Source organism: Lactuca sativa, chromosome 2, assembly GCF_002870075.4.
Source record: "Lactuca sativa cultivar Salinas chromosome 2, Lsat_Salinas_v11, whole genome shotgun sequence".
In the NCBI taxonomy this organism is placed as follows: domain Eukaryota; kingdom Viridiplantae; phylum Streptophyta; class Magnoliopsida; order Asterales; family Asteraceae; genus Lactuca; species Lactuca sativa.
The window spans coordinates 135,746,489-135,762,920 of record NC_056624.2 but is presented as its reverse complement, the minus strand read 5'-3'; the positions used below and the strand labels follow the sequence as shown (position 1 = coordinate 135,762,920).

The following is a 16,432-nucleotide window of genomic DNA, read 5'->3' as shown; positions in this document are numbered from 1 at the left end:
AAGATGAACAAGGACTTAATGGAAAAGTACCATCAACAAGATCATCAAGAAAGATACGAGATAGTAAAGTTCATCATAACTAACAAGATGAAGGACGGAGAGTCCGTCACGACCCACTTGCAACATATCTAACATTATGTGGATTGTCTGTTGATACTCAATGTGAACTTTGATGAGGAATTGGCTATTGACATAGTCTTACACTCATTTCCTGGTTGTTATGATCAGTTTGTTATGACTTATCATCAAAACAAAGAGGAAACCACATTGAGTCAACTCCAAAGCTTACTGAGAACCACTAAAAGTGAAATGAAGGGAAAGAGTATTACCTCCACTTCTGCTGCTGCTGTTCCCATCTTGGCCAACGGGCAAGGGAAGGAGAAGAAGAGGAAAGCCCCCTCAAAATAGATCTGGAAGGGAAAGTCCCAGGTCGGGTCCTCAAGCAATGGACCCAAAGGAAAAGCTGGTTCTGAAGCTCCCCCGCCTCTGATCCTAAGGAGGCTACTTGCTTTTACTGCCATGACAAGGGGCATTGGAAACGAAGTTTCCCAACTGCAAGACATAAAGGATGGAAAAGTTAAGCCAACCTCGACGGGTATTTACACTATCCTATCTAAAAACTCGTCGCATTCTAATTATTAGGTCCTTGATACAGGATGTGGTTTTCACATTTTCTCTGATTTGCAGAGACTAAAAAGAAGCGAGGATGTGGAGCTTGGGAAGATGAACCTTATTATGGGCAATAGGAGATTGTCTCCTATTACCAAGATTGGTGTTTATTATTTAGTTCTCAGTAATGGGTTGTGTTTAGATTAAAAAAAATTGTTGCTATTCATCAGAAATGACAAGGAATGTTATTTCTTTTCATGGTTTATACATACAAAATCTTACCTGATTTTGTGGCGTTTAAGGATGACAACAATTGGAACAACAATGAATCAACAACCTAATACTACTAACAAACTAGAATATACAAATGCTGCTAAAATTCAGAATTCAGCTTCATGGTTCAAAATATGGGGAAGAAAAGGTCCATTTATCAGATATGGGCTTCTTATGATTCCACTCAATATGTTTGGAGCACTTGGGCTAGGTCATCTTTTTACAAGTCAGGTGAGTTAACTCATTTACTAAATCTAATAAAGTCACTGCCTTTTCCAACATATTGATGTAAACTTTTTACTTTAGCATGGATATAACAAATGTGAAAGATAACCAAGAGTGGGAGATTCTTGAAACTAAAAAAGCCTTTTTCAAGAACAGGGCCCATTGAAGCTTACAAGCCTAAAAACTTATCAATAGAAGAAGAGCTAAAGGTCATATTAGCATCCAATAAACTAATCCATTAGTATAACATATAAATAAAAATATAATTTTATTGAAGTGTTTTGGTTGCAAACCTTACATATGAATTACATGTGATTCACATGTAATTCATATATGATTCACATGTAAATCACAAGTGAATCACATTTGAATTACATGTGATTCACATGTAATTCATATGTGATGTGAATCACAAGTGAATCACATATGAATTACATGTGATTCACATGTAATTCACATATGATTCACATATAAATCACATGTAATTCATATATGATTCACTTGTGATTCACATGTAAATATGAATTACATGTGATTCACGTGTAAATCACAAGTGAATCACATGTAAATAACATATAATTTACATATGAATTACATGTGATTCACATGTAATTCACATGTGATTAATTTGTGATTCACATTTAAATACAAGTGAATCACCTATGAATTACATGTGATTCACAAGTTAATCACATATGAATTATATGTAATTTACATGTAATTCACACATTAATCACATGTAATTCGCATGTAAATCACAAGTGAATCACATATCAATTACATGTGATTCACATGTAAATCACAAGTGAATCACATATGAATTATGTCTATATGCACACATGCATTTTGTGTAAGTGTTCTTCGTTAATTATTTTTAAATTTTTTTTCTTGTGAATTTCACATTTAAATCTTAAAAGATATAATTACATGTGAATATCACATTATATAATCACATGTGAATCTTACGTGATATATACATGTGCATTTTTGTGCGTGTTCTTGCATTAATCAATTTTTTTAATTTTCTTGTAGATTTTGAAGAATTTTTGGAAAATATTGAAGAGGTGAAAAGTGATAAATTGAAGAAAATATGAAAATCTTGATATGAAGAGATGATAACACTGTGAATCTTTGTAGTGTTTTTTATATTTTATTTTGTATCGAATAAAATACTTTTATTATACTTATAGATTGATTAATAAAAATGAGATTTTTTTTATAATTTACTTACGAATATTATAGTATAAGAAATATGTATATATGCATTTGAATTAATATGTTTGCACCTAAAACGTTGATTTTGTTAAAAAAATGTTGTTTTTAACAAAGTTGGATTTTTTTACAAAACTCGCAGTTTTTTTTGAAAAAAAATGCAGCTTTTTTTAAAAAAAAAAATTGCAGTTCTTTGAAAAAATTGTAGTTTTTTAAAAAAATATATTTTTTTTTCAAAAATTCATGTTTACTATAAAAATTTGAAAATCTACATTTAAAAAAAACGAAAAATACTATTTTTAAAAAAATATGAAAATTTGATTTATGATGTAAATTTTTAGACATTTATATTAATATGTTAAATAACACACAAAAAAAAATTAAACATTACATGAGATTGGTAAGATGACGATCATGTCCTTAATGAATTACTTTTGATCTAACGCTCCACTTTTAGTTTTCAGGAAAATATGAGTTCTCAACCGATCTCACCCATATATATATATATATATATATATATATATATATATATATATATATATATATATATAAGGATGTATTTTAAAACCTTTTTAAGAAAAGGTTTAAATATTAATTTTATGGATTAATCATATAATTAATTAATCAATTTAAACCTACTATGATTTAATGTTTATTTTAATTAAACAATTAATTAAATTAAATTAATCATTTAAGAATTAAATAATTACCTTAATTATGCATTTAATTAAATAATTCAAAATTAATCCCAATCCTTATGATTTGCGAAATTAGGGTTAGGGTTACCAAGATTTAATTGTTCAAAATTTAAGGCATTTAAAATAACAAATAAGGAAACGAGAAACCTTAAGGAAACCATAAGCATTTTCGAAAATAGGCAAGGAGGGTAAAGTTTCAAGAAACCCTAGAAATTATCAAAAAATACAAGAGGCAAGGGTTTATTTCGATAAACCATAGCTAGATCAATTAACCTCGTGCGCAATCAATTGTGAGGCCAAGGCTCTGATACCACTGAAGGGTTTTATAGGTTATAAAATTACATGTGAATGTGGAAAAATCACTTAACACTTAAGGGCATATGCAACCCATACAAATATATGTCTTGACAACCAATAACAAGATACTATAAATATCAAACCCCATGGAAACCTTAGTAAAATCAAAAATACAAGAGTTAGGGTTTACATACCTTAATTATTGATTAGGGATAACTTGGTTATGTTTAGTGTGAGGATTCCGATGGCAGCAGCTCGTGTGTTCGGTTATCTTGGATTGAGGTGAGTCTCCTCACTGTACCCGTGGGTCGAAGGCACCAATATCGACCCACTAGGATCTATTATGCTAATTTTCTTTTTGACTCTTGCATGGTATGTTGGGCTAGGCCCATTTGTATGTTGGGATAGGCCCATGGATCAGGAAGGTCTAGGCCCAATGTATGTTATGTAAGATGCTAGCTGTCTCTATGACTCTTGCATTTATATGTTGGGTCGGACCCATTGTATGAGGGCTAGGCCCATTATGGTGGGTTGGGCCCAATGTGCGGACTTGGCCCAATGATATGTATGGTATGTGGTATTTTGGTGAACTCACTAAGCTTTGTGCTTACGATTTTTATGGTTATGGTTTCAAGTGCTTATGGTTCGAAAAGAAATGGCCTGACTAGATTGCAGCGCATCCACCCATGTTTCCGCAACTTCATGATTTTGGGATTGTACTATGATAATTGTTTTTATCTTGAAATACTTTTGATTAATTAGGAAAATGGATAATTGATGTTTCTGGTTGACTTAAAAATAAAATTTTACCTTATAATTTTTGGGTCATTAGAAGTTGGTATCAAAGCCTTGGTTTGAGGGATCCAGGTACACTTTCGGGTGTGACTGAACTCAAACTGAGGAATTAGTAACATTAAAAAAACAAAATTCTAAAAAGACTTTTGTAAAGAAAAAGAGGGTGATGCGTGCAATCGACCGAGCTAAAGTAAGTGATTCCCAGAATACCCATACATGTTGATATGTTATATGATATAAATGTTTGCATGATAAGATAAAGTTAGGGATACTTTCAGAAATTGCATGATAGATCGACCTGATATGTGATGCCTTGTAGCCTAGGAAGCATTGAATGCTATGATTGGGAATATGTAACAGTAGTTGCTAAATGTATGCTTTAAAAATTATATACGGTTAGGATCATATAGCCCTATAATGATTGATTAGGCCTTATTTCATGTTCCTCATTTGGTTGTGGTCCTAGGGTAGAGTCTTTTATTCGACAGTCTATTTGATATTATATTATGTATAATTTGTATACATAAGGCAACCGGTAATGAGAGTGGAAGTTCCTAGCATGGGTCGTAGTAAAGTGAGCTTGGGAGGTTGTTTGTTTGTTCTATGGCTTAGGTAGTGTTTGTTTTTTGTCTGTAGATCTGCGTGGCCTCTTCTGTCTGTGTCGCACAGACCACGCGCAGACATTAACATTCGCAGACTGTTTGTTTTTTTGAAGACTGCAAACCTAAAAATCTCTGTGCACCCTCTTCTTGGCGCAGATGTGGACCAGAGTCTTCTAACATCTTCAGACATCTTCTAGCCTAAAAAACATATATATCTTTATTTTTTTAAAAGTTTCTTTTTAACTTATAATTTTTCTAACTTTATTAATGATAAAATTTTTGAAAAAAATATTACAAAACTTTAAAAAAAACGTTCAACGATACAAACATGATATTTTTGACAAATTTATAAATAAAGATTTATTACAATAATAGTCGTTGAAGTTGTTTCTATAAATATGAAAAAAATCATAATATATTCTTATATTTTTTTGCCAAATTTTATAAAACATTATTTAATACAGTATCGTCAATTTCTCGAGAAAATATTTATGATACGTTGTTAATGGATTTAATTGAAAAAATCGAAGTTTATTTCCATCCATTTATGTATCAAATTCTTTGATCACTAATTATAATGTTTAGTTATAACTTTGCAACCAAAGTTGTTGGTTTTTATCAAATATATACGTTAATTCATACCATTTTTATTTTTATTTTTTATACAATAATACATAAAAGTTGATCTAGATTAGTTAATTATTTATAACAAAGTCATAAAAATATTAAAAAAATCACTTTTAAGTTTAAAAAATCAGTTTATTTAGATTTTAGTTTATTTTAGTAGCCCGCAGATGTTAAAAAAACAAGCACTCTTCTTTTTACAGACTGCAAACGTTTGGTCCACCTCTTCTACTGCAGAGATCTACAGATGTGGTCCGCAGACTGCAAACATTTTGCCTCAGAAAAAAATAGCACCTTAGAGTGTTACTACATGCATGTTTCTTGCTTTGTGCTTTGTGGGACTCTTATTGATGTGAGTTAACTATTAAGTAGATGTGTTATGTTACATGTTGCAAAGGTTAAATAATCTTAGAGTGATGGATTTGATTCTATTGCACAACTCTCGTTTGAGTCTAACCGTTGTGGGGTTGAGTCTTTTACTTGAAGGATTATCTAAGCTTTGTAGCATGTGGTTATATTCATGAACTAGTTAGCTGACATTAGTGGGAGTTATTCAGCAGCTGATGGCAGGGTGAGGTCGGAACCTATGAGAGACTAGGAAGTGCTTTAGTGGTTGGGTTACGCTGTTTAGCAAGTACTTGGAGTACCAGTTTGAGAAGGTGACCTGGAGGATTCAGGATAATTATTGATGAAAGTATGGATAAGTGTATAAGATAGTATTGGGCCCGTACTAATGAAAGCACAAGATACATACTCGAATTGAGGAAAGTCACAAAGAATCAAGGAAGCCTATGGGTTGAGGATTCTTGGGTATGTTATGATAATTTGTATGATTGTTTTTCAAAATGATGATGAGCACACATAGAGGAGGTTCAGGTTCAGGTTCCGGTTCAGGCTCAGGTGCAGGTACCGTAACATCTAAAAAATCATAATAAATTTAAACTTTTAAAAACAACTCATTAACTAAAAAGAAGTGCTTACATAATCATTGTTTCCAAAATATTATTCAAAACAGAGTCTCCCAAGATCCAGTCAATCATAAAACCCAGGAAGTGTACGGTCACACCTTCGCCTTCCCACCGTCCTCTGAAGTACCTGAAACAAAACTAAAACTGTAAGCCAACATTTAGTGAGTTCACCCAAAGTGTCACCGTATAAACATAACAAACAAGCATGCAAACATGAGCAACCAACCTGACTGGACCGCTTCGTAGGGCCTACAACCTATCTGGACCGCTCCACGAGCATCCTACCTGATTGGACCGCCGCGCAGGGCCTACAACCTATCCAAACCGCTCTACGGGTCGCGGTCCTGATTGGACCGCCCCGCAGGGCCTACAACCTATGTGGTCGCCCCCATGTGTCTTGGCCTACAACATAAAGCAGGAACACCTCAACCCAAACCAACATGTCGACATATGCAACAAACAAACATGAACACGAAACCGACAAATACAGATAACCATACAGATCTAATTGATCATAAATACATAACATCATACAGTAACCAGGATATCAATCCAGTGGGCCGGTGATGTGAATATTTAATGCACTAGTTTTTTATTTATAATTTCTAATTTATCGCATCTAAACCATACCTTACAGGTAGCGAACCCGATCGAGTATAGTATAACTTTGATAAGCAATGGTGTTGAACACAAGTGGAATGGTGGTGAATTAATTTAGAATGTTTGATTATAGGTTACACAAAACACATAAGTAATAAAAAAAAGTTTTATTAAATACTTTAAATACCACTTAACATCAAATATCGATAAACTAACTAGAAGACAAATTTCTTTAGGTACTTTGATTTAGATAATTTACTTCTTAAATTAATGGCTAACCACTGATACAATGGATAATTATTCATTATTCACCGATTCCTAATATGACTAGTGTCATGGTCATGACTGCTCATCCTTTGATTTCAACACAATTATTAACTCATTGATCAAGTGAACAAACAATCATGCAAATCAGTATTTGGTTCGTATTAAGCAAGATTTGATCTTATTTAACTCTAATAGACTTAGAGGTTAAATCATGCATCGAATGGTCATTCTACTCATGCACACACATTAAAGTTCATTGTTTTTTTTCTTAACCCTAGGTTTTAGTCAAAACTCTAGCCATAATCACCAATGATCGTTGGACAACAATGATTCAAACTAACACAGGTAGATGGTCATCTGAACTTTATTAATTCAGCAATAGGAAACCAAAAAACAATCTTTAACAAATATGGATCTTCAATCAAACTTGACAAAATAAATTAAATAAGAACAAATAATCCAAATAGCAATTAAACCAATAATTCGAAGATTCATTCAGTCATAAGCACAAAGTAACAGGTTTTAACACCTAAATCAGAAAGTAAACACATAATGGCATCACAATGGAATGCTAACATGTTCACGATAACAAACCACATGATTACTGACATGAATCCGCTCTCCAATCCCTTAGATATTCGCTCCTGTCAGCTTAACGGCCTTCCGACTGCCTTTTAGACCCTCAAAACGGCCAAATATATGTTACTTGTCGACTAAGGATCGATGGTAGTCAGAATCCTCCTTCTGGTTGGCCGATATCCTCTATTTATAGCTTTTAGAACCGACCTACGTATGTTGGGCGTAGGTCGAATTACGTTGGGCGTAGCTAGAATTCCATCGCGATCCATACTTCGGGACACAAGCCTACTATGTTGGGCGTAATTATATCTATGTGGGGCGTAGTCCTCATTTAAGCCTTACGCTTGGCGTAATTTGAATTACGCTGGGCGTAATTCAATCTTCAACAACCTTCTTTCTTTTTGCTTCTAAGTCCGATTTTCGCTCCGATCTTTTCTTTTCCGCTCTATCAACAACTAATAGCTGTAAATTATAATTCAAAGCATTATAAGTACCTTTAGTTCTAAATAAGAATAATAAAGGCTAAAATATTAAGATATAATGTATAAAAATATGTATAAAAATACACATATCAAAATACCCTACACTTAGCCTTTGCTTGCCCCCAAGCAAACTTACTTTTAATTTACCAATATCGTATAAAACAATCCATTTTAAACCCAACCATTATCCCAAGACCGCAACGCATGCATTTGTGTCTAAAATTTTTCCTAAGGACCCCCCTCAATTCTAAATACTCACAATCCTCATAAACACTCGCCCACTTCTTTTGAACAATGCTCATTTTATGCAACCCTCTCAATCCATCCTCAAAAAACTTTCTAACCTCAGGGTATTTTTGTAAAGCTACTCAAGCATATATAAAATAGAGAATTACAACTTTTTTAGATACCACAATATGAAGCTCTTGAATTCTTCACTTCCTTGATATTTGATCTTCAATTTCTTTGAATTCACTATCTTTGTGTAATTTTTGGTATATTCAACTTTTGATACCTCAGAATTTTTTATCTTTGATCTTCAAAGTTTGATACTTCTATAGCTCCAAAAATTCTTCAAGTTTTTCACTTTTTGGTAATTTCTCTCTCTTTTTTTACATGTACTCACTTTTTTCACTCAAAGCCCTACATGCTTAAGCAGGGGCACTTTACTTCAACCCTTATTGGTTAAGGTATTAGTTTTCCTAGATACATTTCAAGTACATGTTGCTAAACATATTGCTTTCCTCAAACTAAGCGAGGTTGTGTTTTTGTCCCATGATTTCACTAAAATAAAGGGGGGCACAAATGCACTATAACGTATATAGGCTCAATTAAACATTTGAGTTCTCATCGGATCATCCCATACAATATTAGAAAAATTTTAAATTATCACTAGATTTTCCTAAATTAAACTATTTTTCAAGTTTATAAATTTTTTAAAATTTTAAATTTTCTAAAACGAGCATTTTTTAATTTTCTTATTCGACACCTACCCCACACTTATTTCATACAATGCCCTCATTGTATGCATAAAACTAATTAAGCACATAAAAACAATAAAAATGGAGAATAAGGAACATACTCCCCTGGGGTAGTTGTGGCGAGATCGAATGGCACTGCTAAAAGTTGCTCCATAAATGTGCTGGAAAACTGGAAACTGGAACTGCTGCTTATGAATTTGCCGGAAAAATAAATCAAGAACGCTGACTTCTAAAATGTGGTGCAAAAAATTGCAAATAAATGCAATGTGTAGTAACCATGACGTGGAAAAGTGTCGACCACGTCGTCATATCAAGAATGACAGCCTCCTCTTGCGACGAAAAGCTCCCCCATGACATAGGAAAGTGTCAACCATTTCGTGGCAGCTGGGATGATACCTCTACCTCGCGTCGAAATAAAACTCTATGGTGTGGGAACATCTCATCCATACCATAGGAGTCAAAATATAATAGAAACGCCACTCTTCTAAATAAGATACTCTCACCATATCGACACGCACACCACACTTATGAAAAATTGTGGGTCTTGACTATAAATTTCAAACTCTCACGCGACTTTCTCTCTTGTAATAAAGCAACAGCGGACCTAGCTGCGGAACTTACTGCCAGCTTTCTAAGAGCGAAAATTCTGCAGAGATCTAAAACAATCAAAGAGCATCAACATGAAAAACAAAATTACATAAACCATAAATAAAGCATCCTAATTTAAACTAAAAAACATACCAAAATAAAAATAAAAACTAATAAGTATAACAAAATAAAATAAAATAACATAAAAGGATAACTATGTCACTCATCATCCCTGTCGTCATGCTGCTGCGTCCCTGATGGGCCTGCTCCATCATCTCGCGACTGGTATGGTTGAGGAAAAAGGAACTGGGTACTGAAAACCCTGATGGGCAATGAATGCGGTCAACACATCCCCATACCACTGCTGTCAACTCTCTACGTGTGCATAGCGCTCGTCCAGGATCTGAAATCTCTCGTCAATACACTGAAATCCCTCGTCCATGCGCTGGTCCAGGTAACGTATATCAATCTCTGGCTCCGGTCCCTGCTGTGCTCCTCGAGGAGCACGTCTACGCCTCCCTCGTCTCTCAGGTGTTGGCTTATCTGCCCCCTCCTCGTTGGCCATGTCATCTGGTCGTATCCGGATAATACCATTCTCACCTCGTTGAAGTACATGCATCGACTCCATCAACTGTAAACTCATCGGCCTCATATCATAAGACACCATGGATCTAGTGATCTCCCTCATCAACAACTGATACGATCGATCCAAGCGTGTGATGAAGTGGCCACCAAAAATCGGGCTATCCTCACGAAGCCCCCTGGCCCTCCTCCCCATGTAAGTAGCTAAAGCAACCGGGAAGTTTAGGTGCCTCCCTGTAGTACAAGAGTCCACAGGAAATACAAATTTGTAGAATGCACTCTCTCACTATTCTTATGATGTGTGAGAGATATAGAAATCAAACGATGCAGTAATTTGTAAGTGGTAGACCGAATCAACTTCCCCCGAGCAGTAGATGGTATGTAAACTCCCCCAGTAATCTCGGCCCAAAAAGTATTTTCATTGTAGTCACCCCGCCGTCCCGTAAGACAATCAACAAGGAATGTCAGGAAGTGGGCACTCCTTGTCTCGTCTGCAATATAAATCCCAACTCTAGTGGCAAGCTCAATCGCGCTGCACTCCCGACTCACACCACCAAGTCGAAAGGAAAAAGTTGTCCTGTCATCAGGTGTCTTCCTAGGATCATAGGAAACTGTAGAATAGAACTGATGTGTGTAAACTCAACTAGTTTTAAACCTACTTTTAATTATAAAATGAACATACAAAGGCAGTGGACCTATCAATTGTGGTACAGCTAAATAAGTAGGGTATCGAACACAGGGAACGGTAAATTAAAACTAAAGACTAATTTTATCTAAATTAAATAATAAATAGGGGTTTTCTCTAGTTTTACAAGACTAGAAACTTACTAATATTACTTAGGCTAAAAACTAAAAAAACAAAGATTTAACTAATTTCAATAACGAGAGGGACTTCTGTTTAGTTCAACTCAATTGATCCTATGGTTGATATTATGGTAATAATGCAATGGATTAAGTCTTCTATTGGCTACCGATTCAAGTGATTAGCTTCGCGTTCGCTACACTAATCCTTAGAGAACAAACTAACTCAAACAGTGATCAGTTGTCTAATTTAATTTAATTCACTAGATTATTTGTTCGGGTTAATTTAGACTTGTAATAGCTGACTAATTTGGTCCTTTAGTTAACCTCTTGTTGATGGTCATCAAACAAGCTCACACATGAATTTACCTAATTCTCTATTAATTCTAGTTTCACGTTCGTTATTCCTAGACATATGATAAAGTGGTCACATAAACATATGAGGTTGACAATTAAAAGATGTTCATACTATTTAATTATCTTCCTATCAACAGAAAAATAGTTATCATTCATACACAAGGTTCTTTAACAAGCTAAAATCAACAAAATCACCAATATTGAATTAATCCTACCAATAATCAAACCATAGTCTCAATTTTGTATCCCCAAACAGAAGTTTAAGAGTTTTAGCTCATGATTGAGGTAATTAACAACAATAAAACGAATTCTAATTGTCTAACCATAATTGAAAAACAACAGATTAAGTAGAATGATGAGAATTTGCCTCAAATCTCCTTCGGAATTGAATTCTAGGTTGTATGTTCGTTCTTCAAATCTCTCCTGGCTCTGATTCGCAGCTTGCTTCTCCCCAAGGGTTCCAGAATACCTTATGTCAATCTGGACAGCTGTTTTTATAGATGCGAACCGACTCGCCGAGTCCAATACCGACTCGTCGATTCCATCCCTTAATTCCCGTACACAGTAAGTCACGGAGTCTTTATCCTTTCGAATCTTCGATGCTACTCGCCGAGTAATCGACCCTACTCGCCGAGTCCCTTGTATTTTAAGCCTTTTTCTTCTTTGTTCAACTCCCGAGCTCCCAACCGCTTCTCCTGCTTCCTTTTGCTTACGAGCTTCGCTTTTGGACTGAAAACACAATTCAAACACTTTTAAGTATCTTTTGTCCATGATATGCAATAAATTAGCTAATAAATGATAAAAATCTATACTTATTATGAGGCTAAATATGCAGATATCAAAATACCCCACACTTGACTTTTGCTTGCCCCCAAGCAAAACTAAATTTTAGCACATTAGAATCACATAGGACAACTCCAATCCAACCCAGCCATTATGCCAAGACCGCAACGCATGCATTTGTGTCTAAAAATTTTCCTAATAACCCCCCATACTCCAAATACTCATAATCCTCATAAACATTCGCCCACTTATCCCGAACAATGCTCATTTTATGCATCCCTCCGAATCTATCCGCAGAAAACCTCCTATCCTCAAGGTATTTTTAGTTGAGCAACCCAAGCATACATAATTTAGAATTACAATTTATGATACCACTATGGAGCTCTTTGGAATTCTTCCCTTATTTGATAATTTGACCTTTGATTTTTGTGAATTCACCACCGTGTTTGATTTGATTTTTGGTATCTTCAACTTTTGAACTCTTGGAATTTTGATCTTTTGATCTTCACTTTAATTACTCCAAAATTCTTCAAACTTTTCTTGCAATTCTCTCTTTTTTTTACATGTAACTCACTTTTTTCTCTCAAAACCCTACATGCTTAAGCAGGGGCGCTCCACTTCAACCTTTATTGGCTAACGATAATAATTTTCCTGGATACATTTCTGGTACACGATGTTAAACATATTGCATCCTTCGGGCTAAGCAAAGTCGTGTTTTTGTCCCATGATTTCACTGGAATAAGGAAGCCACAAATGCACTAGAACGTATATAGGCTCAACTAAACATTTGGGTCTTCATGCAATCATCAACATAACTCTAACATGGAATCCTAATTACTTTTTACCAAAATTTTCTAGATTAAATCCTAAGTAACATTTTTGGTATGCAAATTTTTTTAAAATAGTCCTAAATTAGGATATTAAGATTCTCAATTCACTAGGATGTAACCAACCCCCTACCCCACACTTATTTTATGCAATGTCCTCATTGCATATTATGCATGAAAAATAAAAACATGAAATGTAGAGAGAATTGGAACAAAGTCCCCTGGGGTACCAGTCGCTAGGTTGATATCTCTTCTCTTCAACTCCATCTTCAATTGACTTTAGACATGGGAACAGCTCATCCACGTCTTGGGCATCAAATCGCATGTGGCAGCTCCAAATATGCAGGAAAAATAGTGTAAAATCTTCTGGAATTAATCGAAAAGAATAAGTGGTCAAGTGGTATGTTCAACAGCATCGAATCAGCAGTCTACTCGGTATAAAAATAAGTGACTCTTCGAGTCATATAAACGACTCGTCGAGTATAGTCACGGAAAGCCTCAAAAGTGTGAACATATATCTCGACTCGTCGAGTTGGTTAATTGCACTCGGCGAGTCATCGCTGGGTGGAAAAATAAACGTTCTACACTTGTTCCATCCTTTGATAAATCTCAAGAACTTCCCATAACTTCTACAATTAGTCACTCTTGTCCCTTAGGACCGGACTCGACACCTTAACTCTAAACTTCGCCCTTCCTTGACTCTTTTCCACTCTTTTTTTCTTTCTCTCAAACTCTAAACCCTTTATGCAAGCATTCCTAATCCAAAATTTGAAAGTCACCAAGGCAAATAAAACATCAAACACATAACTTAAAGTCTTAACTAAGAATTCAAAACACACCAAACAAAACAAAAACAAAAATAAATTGTTCAATCAAAACATAAAAAAAAACTAATCATCCTCTTCCTCATCATTGCCATGTGCAGCCCCGCTCCCACCAGCTCCACTCCGCCTTGCATTAATGATCTCATCCCAAGATGGTATGTAGGGGAAGTTACCCCCATCAATGTGTGGAATATGGAAATGGTCAAAAAGTCGCACGTGGGATTCATTGCTGAAATCGATACCCCTCGCCATTTGGTTTTGTAGCCGCATCATCTCGACATTGTACCAATCCATTGGCACTTCATCATTGTCCACCGGAATCACCGGCGGTTCCTCCTCCACTTCGCACTCACATCTCGATCTAACCCTCCTTCCCGGTGCCTCGGGCACGACCACCAGATCGTCATGTGGGATAGCATAATGACCACCGCCATAATCTTCAATAATTCTTGCTCTCCGAAAAAAGAATAGGATTAAAGGGAGGGGCAGGAATCATTATCATCAAGTTCCATGCACCGCAGGTCATCAACCCATAGGAATTGGAGGTTTTGCGATCCTTGACCGCACACTCCGCCAAGTAAGAGGCCAAACACCATGGAATGTTGCAGAATGTGTCATGCGTGATGATACTCCAAAGATAAAATACGTCAAGGTTGGAAAACTTGTCGTCGTCCTTTCTTTGATTGATTGTAGTGGAGATAAGGCGGTGTGTGGGTAACCTAATGCTCCCTTCTTGAGCCAATTTCGGAATATATAATTTGTTGGAGATTGTGTTCCACCAACCAGTACTTGTAACACCGTCGGGGAACACCTTATGAGATTGTTCCAAGAAGGCACGGAAGACAGCAATAGTGACCAATGGTCGGTCATAAATCCCCAACCGGCATGCAAGATCAATGACAGAACATCGATGGAATTCGCCCCCAAGACAAAAACTAAAATCTCGGGGTGGTAGCAATCATCTCCTCCTCGGAAAGATACCGTGGAGAAAAATTCCCAGCAGAGTTCTCAAAACACCGGCTCTTGAATTCTGAAAACCCGGCTCCATCCATCATATATAATTGACTCCCCATCGTAAGTAAATTCCTTAAAAAGGTAAGGCGCCAACTCTTCCTCATATCGGACATTCTTTAACCAATCCCAGTCAACCCTATTAGGTACACAAACCTCCTTCTTCCTGACCTCAGCCAGCCTCTTCCTCCATTTTGTCATTGTTGAAGCAGATTCAATCTGAGGGAGATTCAACCAAGGAAAATCTTCTTGGTTTCCACTTGAGCTCTATCCTCTTGAAAACATGGTACCTGCAAAACAAAGAACAAACAACCCAGAAGACATAGAAAAACATTAAAACAGAATCCATCTGGGTCCCCAACTAGACTCGTCGAGTCCATGAACGACTCGGCAAGTCGGATGAACTGTGCGAGTCAGTTGACGGGTCGAGCGAAATTTGACCATAAAAACTCGAAATTTGTTTCAAGGGTTTTGTCCATGGACGTTCCTAAGATGTATTAGAGCAAGAATAACCATCCAAAACAACACATTTAATACAAAATCAAAACCCTAAAAAAATTCACTAAACTTCAAAATCCGGTATTCTATGAAATTGACACCTTAGAACATCTAAAGATCATGGCTTTAACAGAATTATGGAAGAAATTAAGTACCTTTTTTGATAGAATTCGAGAATTTGGAAGAAAAAGTGAAGAAATTGATGAGTGCTTGAGAGAGAAAAAGCAAGAGAGGCGCACGACGAGTATGAAGGAAATATAATCTCATTAGGGTTAAAAACCCGAGTTTTACCAGATGTAACAATTGTTTTAATTAAATTTTTTCTATAAATAAAATCAACTCGTCGAGTCAAGGTCAGACTCGGCGAGTCTGGTCGCGAATTGAAACTCATCTGGAATCTGAATAGACTCGTCGAGTCAGGGTCAGACTCGGCGAGTCACTTGCAAACAATTCAAAAATTATATCATTTTATCATTTATTCATAAAGAAAAAATTCATTCCTCCCCACACTCAGCCCATACGCACTCTCAAGCAATCATGTTTGATGATTTATAAGATGAAAATAAAATCCTAAAAACGAAAATCAAACAAAACTACAACGAGAAAGATAAAAGAAAGCAAACTCTAATAACGGGTTACCTCCCGCCAAGTGCTTCTTTTTAAGGAGTCGTTAGCTGGAGTCTTTCCCATCTACGTTTCTTCATTTTCCTGCATCGGGAATGCACGCCTAATCTTTTGCGGTTTATACTTTGTCTTGTAAGCGTGTATCTTCTTCTTGTAAGCCCGTCTTAATTCTTCTCTCTTTTTCCTTGTAGCATCATCTTCAGCTGCATGAATTTCCCTTTTCCTCACCTTCTTCTTCTTTACCCCATTCTCTTGCACCCTCTTTTGCACTCCTCCTTCTTTAAACTTCATTACTTCATAGTTGGTAAAAACTCGGGCTCGAGGTT

General features: G+C 35.7%; 1 protein-coding gene across 1 annotated transcript; it reads left to right on the top strand.

Annotated features, from left to right (window-relative positions):
* The first annotated feature begins 912 nt into the window (after positions 1-912).
* On the top strand, positions 913-1,349 carry LOC111884693 (uncharacterized). The gene is made up of 2 exons (XM_023881011.1): positions 913-1,113; positions 1,212-1,349. Exons 1-2 carry the CDS (start codon positions 913-915, stop codon positions 1,347-1,349), a joined length of 339 nt encoding a protein of 112 aa, XP_023736779.1.
* The last annotated feature ends 15,083 nt before the right edge of the window (positions 1,350-16,432 follow it).